A 13,581-nucleotide genomic window follows, 5' to 3' on the forward strand; every position below is an offset into this window, starting at 1 on the left:
CATATGTGAGTGGGCAAGGTAAGAAACTTCTGACGCGTATGTCTCCAGGCTCAGTGATGTGCAAGTCCTGGGCCAGTGCAGCACTGCTGTTGATCTTGCAGCTTTTTGCAGTTTTACAAAATAAACTCACATAATATTTTTTTTTTATCCCACTCAGAAAGCCACAAACATCGTTTCCAATTGCAACAGGCCTTCACTTCTGACTATTTTACCATTAAGACAGGAAACCAACAAAATGCTGTTTAAAGATCTAACAGCTATGAATGGCAAGTGCTACACCATGAAATGATAAAGAGTTGCTTTGATGTTAACGTTGCACTTCTAGAAGGTACTTTTCCCACGCTTTGTATTGGTAACGGGATTTTCGCTGTTGGTGGGAGCTAGAGCCCCTTCTTGTGACTCCCTCTTGATGTGTGGTCAGTGTGAGTGCTCAGCACTTTGCAAGGTGGACCGTTCAGCCAAAGCCCAGCAGAAAGGAGAGGAAGACCCCCTTACTTTGGTAGGTTTTGTACAGGAGCCAGCCACAGCGCTCTCCCATGCTCCATTCAGCTTCTGCTAGAATGGAAATGACTGGCTTTCCCTGTACCTTGGGTGGTTTAAGCTCCCAGGAAAGGCCTGGGTTGACTCTGCTGAAGTCAGGAGTACCTTGAGTATTGACCTGAATGGTAGCAGATACAAGTAACGAGAGGAAGAAGAGAAAGATAGAAAGGAAGCAAAGCCACAGTCAAAGCACCGGGGAAGGAAGGAACCTGCATTCAGGTGTCTCCAATGCAGTGGGGAGCAACGGGATAGGGCGACTGAGGTGTGGAGTGGACTCTTTCCTTATTCGAGATGGCCCTGGTGTTCCAGATAGGCCTAAAGTGTCCTAAAATTTGAATAATGCTTTCATGCACCTCTTTACAGTTCCTTCCTTGCCGGGCGCACCTCCTCGTCTTGTCTGCCTTGGTGAAATAGCTGACCTGAAATTTCATGTCTTCTCAACAAGTTGTAAGTTTTGAGCAAAGGAAGAAGACAGCCATGAAGGTGAATATTTTGTCAAGATAGAAGCATCTACAAAAAGACTGTTGGAAGGCAATCCTTAAGTTACCTAAATTCTTATTAATCACTCTAACTGATTACTGAGCATTTGAATGGCTTTACATTCTCTTCATAGTTGCTGCGATACACCTATCAGATGTATTGATGCAGGAAGCACGCTTAAATTGTTAACTTAAAAGTTCCTAGCTGACATCAGAACAACGACCAACACTGAATTCAGTTGCACCTCTTAGAGAGCCCTGATCACTCATATCTCAAAAAAGGCTCGAACAGGCTCATCAAAACCACATGCTGGTTCTCCACGCTGAGCTGGATTAAGCCATTCAAAGTCAGACTTGCTTGCGGACAAACTTGTACCTAATAGGTCATTTAACACTGAGCTGTATGGAGCTATACAAAGCCCCTGATGACATTATGATTTTATATCATGTACGAGAGAAACCACCAGCACAGTTCTGGGTTTGCAGGAAGAAAGAGTCAAGACCTTTTTTTGTAAAAAGTGGTTGATTTGTTGCTTTCCTTATCAGAAACTCTTTTAAACATAAGAAGTTGATAGGAGTTAGGCCAGGCTGAAAAAAAAAAAAATCTCTGTGTGTAGGTTGTCTCCAGTTATTTGAGTGTGTTTGAAATCCCACTGAGACAAGTAGAAAGACTCCCTGTGACTTTGGATGGGAAACTCCAATCAATTTGGGGGCAGAAATAGAAGTGTGTGAATTATTTCATGGTGGTGGGAAAATTGTATCTTGTGTAAGCAACTGATTTCTACTTTAAAAACAAAGAAACATGATAGCATCAGTATCAGCAAACTGTCATTATAAAGCCTATTTTTCAGACAGTCTGGAAGGGGAAGCAGCAGAGTTGGGAGATAGTGGCGGGAGAGGGCTGCTCATCAGCAGGTTTTCAGATCTCAGTACTGAACTTTTTTTTCAATGAGATTCTGGCTTGCCTGATTAATGCGAGATGATATAAAAATACTTAGGCCCACATGCCACATTTGGCTTGGGAAGTGTACACTATTTTGATTAGAAAATCAGATAGTAAACCTTATGAAAAGCATAGAAAGCATGTTCTAAAAATGGCTCTCTTGCAAGTTTAAGAACATAATAAGAACACAAAAATGAGCATATTACTACTGATGCCCTGCAGACATCATAGAAGTTTACACTATAAAGCATCACCATTTAAGCTGGAGAGCTAAACGTAGATTCTAGCCTGCTAAAATTTGTCATGGTACCAAGACCATGAGAAATGGTTGAGTATGAAGACAGCTGCCCCCGACAGGCAGAGGAAAATCCCACCTTCTCAGTAAAGTGGGAACCAGCAGCTGTAGGGCCAGGTAATGGATGATGTTTGCTGGACAGGCATACTTTTCATACATGTTTATGATTTTTTAATTACTGGAGCTGCCAGTAAAAGTTTGAAAACACTGGAGTTTCCTTTGCAGTACTGGGTAACTCCACACACTTGCCGTAGGAACAGGGATTTCAGGTAGAAGTTATATTACAGGATCCAATTTGATGTTCAAGGTTCAAAATGAATGGGACAAATTGTTAAAAGAAGAGCTTCAGAGGTATCGTCATGGGATGAAAAATTATCCTACACTCGGAGCCTCCAACACCTCAGTCAGTAAGAGAGTTAAGGAATGAAGCTGATCTCTGTCTAGTACCATATCTGGGGGATAAATCTCAGAGAACAGGGCTCTCACTACAACAAGCAAAGATGTATCTAGGCGGAAATGAAGCAAGGGGAACTCAGGCAACAAATAAGGCCTTATTTGAGTGGGGCAATGAACTGCTGAAGCATCTTGCCTATGACTGTGGTACTACAGTGTCTGTTGCTGATCACAAGGCAGTTTTCTTGAAGAAAAGCTGTAGTTGCTCACAGAGGACTTAATTTTGGGAGCTGCTGTGGGTGGTCGTATCCATTTGCAGGGTACCATCACTTGCAGAAACTTCCATATGCGGATGGAAGAGATCTCTTGTGGCCCCCAAAAAGCCTGAGTTATTTAAAGGAGGTGCCACTGGCTGACGGGAACCCGAGCCATTCGTTTCTCTTCCTTAGGTCCCTGCTCCCTCCTGCCAGGGACGGACTCTGCTCCTGGCTGGTTCAGGGAGGCAGGCTCGACATCGTGCGATGCACATGTTGCTGCTGCAGGTGCTTCTGGCTGCATCAGCCCTTTGCTGTAGATGTGAGTCGCAGGGGGTTGTGAGACTGGGGCTGGTCACTGCTGTCACGACAGTGCTGTTTCTCTGCTTCCCCTTGTAGATGGAGCTGCACAAATCCTCAGGCAGCCAAAACCTTCCACGAGCAGAGCCGTGCAAATGACTGCGCGGATCAGCTGCCATTTTTCTGGGTCAGACTTTCTGAATACCTTCATCCACTGCTACGAACACAAACCCAGAGAAGCACCAAAGCACATTCTGTACGTGCAATCAGGGGTTCCTTATTTTTATGAAAAATCTTACAGAGATATTTTTTGGGCCAAAAAGGTGAGGACAGAGTCCATCTGTACTCTGACAATAAATAAAATCACAAAGCAGCAAGAGGCTACCTATTATTGTGGCTCCTGGGGCCGCACAGCCTTAGAAAACCATCAGGCAGCTGCCAGAGGAATCTCCTCTGTGCTCCCAAGGGCTGGAAACCTCACCTGACTCCAGGGTCCTGCTTGCCAGGCTGGGCTCGCCTGCAGGAACTCATTAGGGTGACAAGTTGTGAAAAATAGCATACAAGTGCTGCTTGCCTGCTTTAGATGACTAACCTGGAAGGAAAGGCAGAAGGGAGTTGCACTACCTGTGAGAGATCGAATCAAAGTTTAACCCTGCGTCTCTCCTTGCCGGGTGCAGCCCAGCACTCTGCCTCCAGCAGCAGGCAACAGCACGTTCCTAGAGGAGACCAAACACACAGCAGCAATTTCCCAGAAATGCTTCCTGATCTCAGTGATTTAGGGCAGCAATTTTGCCTGCTTTCGAGGGGCATCTCTGCTCTTCCATCCTCTGGTAGCCGATGTACCTTAAAAATTCAGATATGAAGAACTGACTTTAAAAGCTAGCACATGGTAATCATATGTTGGGGGAAAAAAAAAAAAAAAAAAAAAAAAAAAAAAGTGACTCTTTACTCATCATCCAAACAAATTCCCTGCAGAAAAATAGAAAAAAAAAAAGTTTGCCTCAGTAGTGAGATCTCTTCTTACAAGGCTTTTTTTTGGGTTTGGTTTAGTTTGGTTTTTTTGTTTGCCTTCCATTTAAGTGTTAGTCAAAGGAAATGGCTCGTGCATCATTATTTAACACATCCACAGCTGGCACAGCCTCATTGGATGGTTTTCTGCTGCTCAGATCTGCTTCACCCCCGCTTGAGTCTGGCCCTGACCCTGTCCCCGTAAGGAAGCCATAAGGAGGGCAGTGACAATGTGGCTGCTGAGTGCTTTCATCCTGGCAGCTGTTTTTTCTTGTATGTGCCCTGCGCACCCCGCTGCCTGCACGTCCGCCAGTGGCAAAGTGGACCCTCTCTTATCTCAGCTTCATGCCTCTAATTTTTCTCTTTCTTTCACACAGGCAGTTCTGCACAAGTCTTGCAGCAAACCCCCATATCCGTCACCAAGCCAGAAAGCAAAACGGTGCTAATCAACTGTCACATCTCCGATACTGATTTTGATAATGTTTTCATTCACTGGTACCAACAGAGGCCCAACGCAGCTCCCAAGCGCATTGCCTACATGTCCTCCAGGGTCTTCCTCGAAAACAAGTCCGATGAGGGAAAGTTTAGTATCGAGAAGGACGCTGCCAAATCTGTCTGCACCCTGACGGTGAGCAAAGTAACTCTGCAAGACTCTGCTACCTACTACTGTGCTAGGTGGGATGCACAGCAGTAGAAAGCCATAGGGGACCCGCACAAAGATGTGCTCTGCTTTCTGAACCAGATCCTGAAGTGTTTGAAAACACGCAGGAACATCCCCACCCTACTTTCCCTATCAGCCCTGAATCAGACACACTGTACAGGCAGCCAGATACCAAAGACGCTGCGGAGCTAGTGCAGGCTTTGCAGACACACACACTACAGCCAGCACCAGCAGAGCTGTTACTTCACTTTACCAACTAAAAGGGTGTTTTTATAGGTCTGGCTGGATTGCCTCTGGGTGGGTTTACAGGACAGCAGGGTGGGCTAGCTAAAAGAAGAAAAAACCTTTCTATTCCTACTACCCTTCAGGCTACATCTTTGGAATAAATCCCCAGTTACATCATTTGCGTGGCAGAATAGAAGGATGTAAGTAAAAATAAACCTGAAGCACCGCTCAGGACTGCAGATGTAATATACCCATTTTGTACTTCTCTGCTGGTAAAGAATCTTGTTTTAATTTATCTTTGTTTTCCATTTGGAGTTGATCAGACCTTCATTTAGGTTAAAGCACACGTCTCTTAATTGACTTCAGTGGGGCTTCTCATCCAACACTGCAGCAAACCTGCAAAACAAACAGCAACTATACAACACATATTTATATTTGTTTTGCAAACAGAAAGACATTAATTTAAGTTATTTCACCCCTTTTCTCTTTCTGACCAAACAACTGATAGATAAAGTCACAAGACCACAAAGGACCCAGTATTACCGGTCTCCAGTATGGGGTGTCCAGAGCACATTGAGCACTGGGGTAGCGGTTGCATTTCACAGAAGAGTGAAAGATCAAATTCCTGTCACAACTGTAGGACAGCAGTTACTGGATCGACATGAAAATCCTTGAAAAAAGAAAAAAATGGCTGACATAAGTAAAATAACGTTACGACAACAGAGAAAGGGGAATTGGTTTTCTTTTCAAGGGAACCAGCAGCGACCTTGCCTCTGAAGAATGACTTTGAATTGCACAGAATATTTTCTATATTTTGTTTGCCCTAATGTTCTTTAGTTCAAACTAAGCCTATGGGGGCTGTAAAGCATTTGTGTTTCTTTGCATAATACCCAGCATTTGGAGATGCCACCCTGGGGTATAGCATCTCACCTTACCTGTTACAAGAAGTAGTCACAAGCGCAGCAATACTACTTCTGAGCTCCCAAATAGCTGCTGTGTATTTTCCTGGTCTTTGGCATTCAACCTGTGTGATGAGCAGTAATTTGAGACCCCTCAAATTCATTAAGCTCCATGTCCTTTTTTTTTAACTTTTATTGGCACTGGACCTCAGGTAAAGTGTAGGACCCCATGCATTGTTTAGCAGCTTTCAACTAGTCTAAAAGCAGTGGCAAATTTGCTTCAGACTACAACATTACTTTGTAAACTAGTTAAAGTAATTGTGTGCGTGTGCATGAGAGAGAGAGAGGGTGAGTTTGTGCCACTTGTGAAAAAGCTATAATGTGACTATTAGCATTTAGCGGGGTTAAGTCAGGCTGCTTTTTCTCAACATCACCCGCCTCTCTGGATGATGCCCAAGTGAGTCATTTCCTTTCCTCAGCCCCTGCCAGGGGCCAAGACGCCAGCAAGAGCCTTGGGAGGCAAGACACCAGCAAGAGCCCTCAGGATGCTGCTGCTCCCGCTCCTGGCCCTGGCTGCAACCTGGTCTCGTAGGTTCCCCTTGACACCACGGCACGGCGCGGGGCAGCGGCGGGAGGCATCCCATATTTACGTGTGTGAATGAACAGCAGGCTAAGAGTGTTTGTTCTGTGTTCTCTCCTTCTTTCTAGATGGACAAGCACAAGTGCTTCTGAAACAGAGTCCAATATCCATGACCAGAGGGCAAAGTAAAACTGCACGGATCGAGTGTAGAGCTGAGGGCATATCTAACTTCCAGTCTGAATATATACATTGGTACCGACATATACCTTCCAAAGCTCCCGAACGGATTCTGTTTATCAGAGCAGGACATGTTTCTTATGATGACAACTCCTATAGGGATAAGTATTCTGCTTCGAAGAACAGAGAAAACATCTGCACTTTCTCAGTCAGTGACATCAACTCCAATGATGAAGGTACCTACTACTGTGCCTACTGGCAGTCCCACAGAACTAGCAGACCACAGGCAGTCTGTACAGAAAGCTGCCTGTACCCTGACCAGCAAGCTTTCCATCAAATGCAGAGAACCACAATTGCACCTTCCTGCCTTTAAAATATCCCAACAGGTTTATGCTGAGTACCTAAGTATAAATAACAGACAAAGAGAAAAGCGAAGAAATGCAGTGTGCTACAACTCAGCTGGTATAATGTGCTGTGCTGGGGAAAAGGAGCACTCGTGTGGGTGATGGTATTACAGCAGAATTATACAGTTAACACAGATCATCTTTGAATAACATAGATACTTTCACAAATACAGTGTGAGCTAGCAATAATGAAGCAATGGCAGGGAAGGAGCATAGGAGGAGGATATTTGCACTGAAGATCTAGCCTGGGAGACTTCAGATCCAGGTCACGATGGCGATCCTGGTGATACTCATCACCGGTCGCTCCCATCTTAATGGTTATGATGACAATGACTGCTTTTAACACCAACACTACTTAGAACCCCTTCTTATAGGCAAGGATCTGTTACACTGGGCAACACCTGATAAAAATGGCCCTGAGAAAGGATTGTGAAGACTGTTTACAGGAGAAAGCTGCAAAGTAAAGCAGGGAACATATGGAAATGGTGACACAGCACTGCTCAGCCAGACAGCTGGGAGCAGAGCCACAGGGAAATTTCACTTCTGTGGCAATGGTATTCACAACCCCATGTCCATGTGAGTGTTTCATGGAACTCAAGTGCACCATTTCATCTCCTCAATGGCAGTCCATCCCCCATCCAGGGTTCATTACCTAAGTTCCTACGGGTCCAGACATCTTCTCTGAAAACATCATTGCTGCAGGTTCTTCTTGCAGCTTTTGTTTGGCCTTGGAAGATATCTTCCTCTCTGGCTTTCACACTTAAGTGGACTAATAATGAAGACAGAGTCTTCAAGTCAGTAAACTCCATGCTTATGATATTTATTTTTGTTCTTTCATTGTAGATATGTCTACACTACAGGCCCTGACACAAATTCATGTATCTATCACAAGGACAACAGAAGAATATGAACTTTCTGTACTAGTTGTGAGATGAGATTTAGTTGTATACACTGCTACTGACAAAGACCTAAAAAAAAAATCCAGAGTAGATTATCTCTTTGGGGTCAGAAAATGAGAAATCTTTCTCAGGGAAGAGCGTGGTGTGTGGTGGCTGCTGCCCAAGGGACCATTTGCTATGAAGTCTTTGCAGGGCACAATTTCAGGGCTCTGAAATGAGGGAAAGTACAAGAAAAAGCAGAGGGCAGCAAACAGCTGGCTGGGAGACATGCATGCTTCACCCTGGCTTTGCCACAGCCACAGGAGCTCTCTTGGAAAAGAGGTGCCAGCTGCATTTTTCCCATCTGCTGCTACAACCCCATCATCAAGGCAGGCAGGCACTTGGGCATAGTATGTGCCCAACCACCTTGCTGCTGGTAGGACACTACTGCCAGAGGAACCAGCCCTGAGGAGCTGGAGTGCTGTCCCAGAAGGACATCTTGGAGACAAACCATGTCTGGTATAGATGGATAAGGCTGACTAGATGGTTTGAAGACATTTTAAGAGTAAGAGATGATAGTTCACTATGACTTATCCCATTTGTGCTACCAAAGCAGGCAGTATGTTCTAGGAAAGGCTGGTGAAGCATGCTTCTGGGCCAGTTTTGGGGTGTCTGAGGAGAGGAGAACATCCTTGGGAAGGGCCGGATTGAACAATATGAGTTTTTATGTGTGTGCTCAGCAGGTAAGTCTGAGAGGAATGTAGTAGACAGATGAAGAAAAATTATTTCAGATTGAGTATTTTAGGTCCTTTCTACACTGTTACTCCTGTGGTTTAGCTTGTTGGTAAATTTAACCCCCTCAATGCTAGCACATTGAAGAACGACCATTGGATGTGCCAAATGAGTCATTTCCTCCTCCCAGTCATTTGATGCTTTCTCCACCTGAAAGGCTTCATAACATTTCTGTCTCTATTTCATTTCCAGGTTTAACACACACGGGCAGCATGTTGCTTCTTCCAGTCCTTCTTGCAACTTCATTTTGGTCCTGTAAGCCCTTTTTCCTCTCCCCTTTCTTTCCCATATGCAGACAACACAGTCCTGGCTCCAAACTCCAGTGTTTTCTTCCCCTCACAAAATTTCTGTGCTTCCCCTTCCAGGTGGAGAAGGACAGGCAGTGCCAGTGCAAACCCCAAAGCTGCAGAGGCAGGTGAAGGGCAGCTCTGCCCACATGGTGTGCGCAGTGAGCACCAATGCTGTCATGCACTGGTACAAGCATCTTCCCGGAGAGCCGCCAAAAAGGATACTGTACCTGTCGGGACAGTCACCTGTTTTTGACGACAGTGGCGATAGAAAAAGATTTCAAGCTCAGAAACATCCTACTGAGCCCCGTTATGTCCTCACAATAGACTATTTAACCTCGAGGGATTCTGGCACTTACTACTGTGCCTATTGGTTTTATCAAAGCATCACAGCATTAGGCGGGCAAAGATAAGTTGTACAAAAAGGTGCTTTGCGCTCTGAACCACAAGTTCTGAACTTGTTAAAAATTCAGATACTTCCTTATTCCACCCCTCTCTCAAGATTCTCTTCAGCAGGATAGGAAAAACAACAGTACCCTGTGACAGCTGTTAAATATATGATGTTAACAATCCGTATATCATTTCAGTACCACACATATCTGTAATATCCAGAAACTGGAGACTTCCAGTCACTTTAGGGTAAATATATGAAACATTGTTCTTAAAATGAAAGCTTGATTATACTGAAAGCACTCACCTGACAGTGAACACGGCCAGTCTGTGTGCGCGAACAAATGTTAGCTGTAAATTTCTCTTCTCTATTAGAATCCTTGGAGCAAGCAGAGAAACATATCTCCATCCCCTCAGTGCTTTCTCTTGAAAAAAACCATTAATATAAAAGGAGAGAAGACCAGGTGATCTTGCACATCCTCCTTCATATTTCTCTTTTGTCTTCCTTTGCATTTCAGTCACTACAAATTCCTACAGCAGCCCAGAAAACCTAATTTTATTGTCATGATTTCTCACCTGATGTGTCCAGGACAGAACAGAAATCCTCATCCACGGCAAGCAGAGACTCCCAGACCCTTTGGGTTGAGAGTACTGAGTTTTACAAATCAGGTTGTACGATCAAAGAATGGTTCTAGGGAAGCTGGCATTTGCCTGACAGCTAAGTCAGAAAACTGAGATAGTTTTGTGCCACAAAGTTCCTGAATTAGGACAGAGTGCACATGCTCAATATCCTGTGAGATATTCCTCTAATGCGTCTGGATTTTCAAAAATGAGCACAAATACCTTCATAGTGGTGGTTTTATGGTTCCACAGGCTCTGAACATTGTTTTTGCTAAACTTTTGGTACAATTTGAGTATATAACACCTTGTTATAGATGTTTCTGGCCTCCTTAGTTATTTGAAAAAATAGGTTGTAGTACATGTGACCTCAGATGTTCACTTCAGTCAGCCTGCCTTCTGTCTTCACATTGTGGGATGTGAGGATTCCTCCCAACCAATCTAGGAGGTTTCTGGAGTGAGTTGATGGCAACTTCCTGACACAGGTGATTGAGCAGCCAACAAGGAAGGATGGTCTGCTGGACCTCCTACTCATAAACAAGGGAGAACTGGTTGGGAATGTGAAAGTCAGGGGCAGCCTTGGCTGCAGTGACCATGAGCTGGTGGAGTTCAGGCTCCTGAGAGGAGGGACCAGGGCAAAAAGCAGGACCACAACCCCGGACTTCAGGAGAGCAGACTTTTAACTTCTCCAGAGATCTGCTTGGAAGAATCCCATCAGATACAGCCCAGGAGAGAAGAGGTTGATATTCAAGAATCTCCTCCAAGCTCAAGAAAGGTCCAGCCCAAAAGTAGAAAATCAAGCAGAGGCAGCAGGAGGCCTTCATGAATGAGCAAAGAACTCCTGACTGAACTCAGGCATAAAAATGAAATGTACAGGAGGTGGAAGCAGGGACGGGTGACCCAGGAGGAGTATGGAGCTGCTGTTTGACCATGCAGGGATGAGTTTAGGAAAGCAACAGCCCAGCTGGAGTTGAATCTGGCAAAGGATGGAAAGGGGAACAAGAAAGGGTTGTACAAGTATATCAGCAGCAAAAGAAAGACTAGGTAAAGCTGCTGAATAGGGCAGGGAAACTGGTGATAAATGACATAGAAAAAGCCGAGGTACTCAATGCTTTCTTTGCCTCAGTATTCACCTGTAAGACCGGCCTTCAGGAATCCCAGGCCTCTGAGACCCGAGGGGAAGCCTGGAGCAAGAAAGACGTACCCTTGGTGGACGAGGATCAGGTTAGTGAGCACGCACTTAAACTGAACATACATATGTCCATGGCACCTGATGGGATGTAGACACAAATGCTGAGGCAGCTGGCCAATGCCTTTGCACAGCCACTCTCACTTATCTTTGAAAGGCCACAGCAATCAGTACAGGTTCCTGAACACTATAAGAAAGCAAATGTCACTCCTATTTTCAAGAAAGGCAAGAAAGAGGATTTGAGGAACTACAGGCAGGTTAGCCCCATCTCAATCCCTGGGAAGGTGACGGAGGAACTAATCCTAGAAACCATTTACAGACACATGAAGGTGATCAGGAGTAGTCAGCATGGATTTACAAAGGGAAAGCTATTTAGATAGCTTTAGATAATGAAGCTCTCTGCAAAGTTGATGTTGACAATGTCATCAGTGACAAGTCTGTTTGGTGATAATTTGAACCTGGAAAAGTATTTTGCTGAAAAAGACTCTGGCCACTGCATGTGTCCTCTTGGCATAGACACCATCAAGTTTCATCTGTAATTATTCCTACTGGGAGACTTGCTGTGTTAGAAAGCTACTGTACAAAACCTAAACAGTGTCTGTAATTTAGACATTAAATTGTGTAAGATCCAGTTGCTACCGTATGCCTTTACTCTTCATCTGGGATCAGGTGCCTGACAGATTTCTGCTGTGTGATCAGAAGAATAGCAACTTACTGGTACTGTTTTATATATGTCCTGCTAATTTTTGGCAAGAGGGGCTTGATTTCAGGTCCTCAACATACAATTGCCAATGCAGTTTTCACTCTAATTAACTATCGTTGCCCACACAAGTGACTGCATGGGATGCTGCTGGGATGAGTGACCTTTTCCTTGCACATCCCTCCCTTCATCTTAAAGTCCGTTTCATAGTTCTGTCTTCCTCATCACTTTGTTGTGCCTGCCAGTCCTTAAGTCATTTCTCCTTCTCATCCCCCTCAGGGTGGCCTAAAAGGAAATTAAACAGACTTTCCCACAGTTATTTATTGGGAAGAGAGGGACCATTCCATTACCACCACACAGAAGCAGGTATCTCTCCTTGCCTGCCCCTCCCTGGAGCCCTGTGCTCATGGGCACCTTTCCAAGCCAGTTAGCAACATGTGCTTACTGCCAGCTTGCTGCATGTGGCCAACTGCCAGCAGGAGGGAGGCCGAAGCAGCTCATCTCCCTCACACCCATTGAGCTGCAGCCTGGGCTCACTGGTCACAGGCAAACGCCCCGTGACACCAGCCCCGCTCATTGAGATGCCCCTCTGCGATGGTTGTTGATGGCAGCCCTCACCGGGCTCGCTTTTGTTTTCCAGTCTTCCTTTCCAAGAAGTGTTTGCATCTCAACTGAACTTTGAAACCGAAGACCTGTGGCTGAGCATTTCCTCCCGTGCTCAAAACCAAAGCGGAGTCACATCCCCGCGGTGCAGCTGCCCCGGTCGCTGCAGGCTGATGGCCTCCAGCTGCTTTGATGGAGGGCAGCACCAGCACGGGGGCAGCCCGGGCACTTTGGCATGCTGCAGCTGGGTGACTAAGCTGAAGCAGCAAGAGGAGCTCCTTAACAGGACGGGGGAATGCCTCCCACCCACTCAGGCACTGTGCACCAATCTGCACTCCTCCAGGTGATGGCATGCACTCACCGCCCACTGGGTGACCTCCAGGCCGAAACCTTCGCGTCCCGATACACAGCTGGAGCTGCTCTCACTCGCAACCCTTTCTCAGTGGCTCTAGCTTGAGTTTTATAGGGCCACGTTCCTTGGATTTACCAATGGTTTTCATATTTACCTGAAAAGCAGACAGGACTACAGCCTTCTAACCAACTTTAGCATTTGCCAGTTTGGAGAGGGTTTTCTGCAAATGTGCCCCATCTGCTTGTGCACAGAAGACCTGTCGCTGGAGACCACTCAACAGAGTCACCTCCTCCTCCCACACAACACCGTCCCCATCTGGGGTCCCTTTCACCCTCCTCTGACTCTCAACAACAGCAGAGCGTGACAAGCAATCATGCTGCTCCTGGCAGCACTTGTGGCCACAGCCACCTGGTCTTGTAAGTCCTTCCTTACTTTCTTATCTTTCCTCACAGACACCCATGGCTCTGCTAACAGGCATCTTCCCAAATCTCTGAATTCCACTTAATGACATCATTTCTTCTTTTCTCTTTCCTAGGTGGATTTGCACAAGAAATTCCCATGCAGAGGCCTATATCCATGACCAAGTTCCAAAAAACTGCACGGATGACATGTGA

At 45.5% G+C, this 13,581-nt stretch overlaps 1 long non-coding RNA gene and 2 gene segments (V, D, J or C); 2 read left to right on the plus strand and 1 right to left on the minus strand.

Annotated features, from left to right (window-relative positions):
* Nucleotides 1-271: 271 nt before the first annotated feature.
* Nucleotides 272-7,899, plus strand: LOC115339404. The segment is given in 2 exon segments: nt 272-328; nt 6,706-7,899. Coding segments are annotated over 2 exon segments (465 nt in total).
* The window catches only part of LOC121233203, a 38,960-nt gene continuing 28,171 nt past the window's right edge, over nt 2,793-13,581 (minus strand). The window contains exons 1-6 of one of the 3 annotated variants that reach the window (XR_005932116.1): nt 11,257-11,628; nt 9,813-9,930; nt 5,642-5,768; nt 5,350-5,494; nt 3,686-4,047; nt 2,793-3,421 (exon numbers count right to left, since the gene is read on the minus strand). This is a non-coding gene — a long non-coding RNA (uncharacterized LOC121233203). Of the gene's footprint in view, nt 3,422-3,685; nt 4,048-5,349; nt 5,495-5,641; nt 5,769-9,812; nt 9,931-11,256; nt 11,629-13,581 lie in introns of those variants that run through there. The other 2 variants (XR_005932114.1, XR_005932115.1) reach the window with 2 other exon arrangements.
* On the plus strand, nt 4,251-5,356 carry LOC115339406. The segment is given in 2 exon segments: nt 4,251-4,485; nt 4,590-5,356. Coding segments are annotated over 2 exon segments (360 nt in total).

The sequence above is a fragment of the Aquila chrysaetos genome, chromosome 3 (genome assembly GCF_900496995.4).
Source record: "Aquila chrysaetos chrysaetos chromosome 3, bAquChr1.4, whole genome shotgun sequence".
Lineage (NCBI taxonomy): Eukaryota > Metazoa > Chordata > Aves > Accipitriformes > Accipitridae > Aquila > Aquila chrysaetos.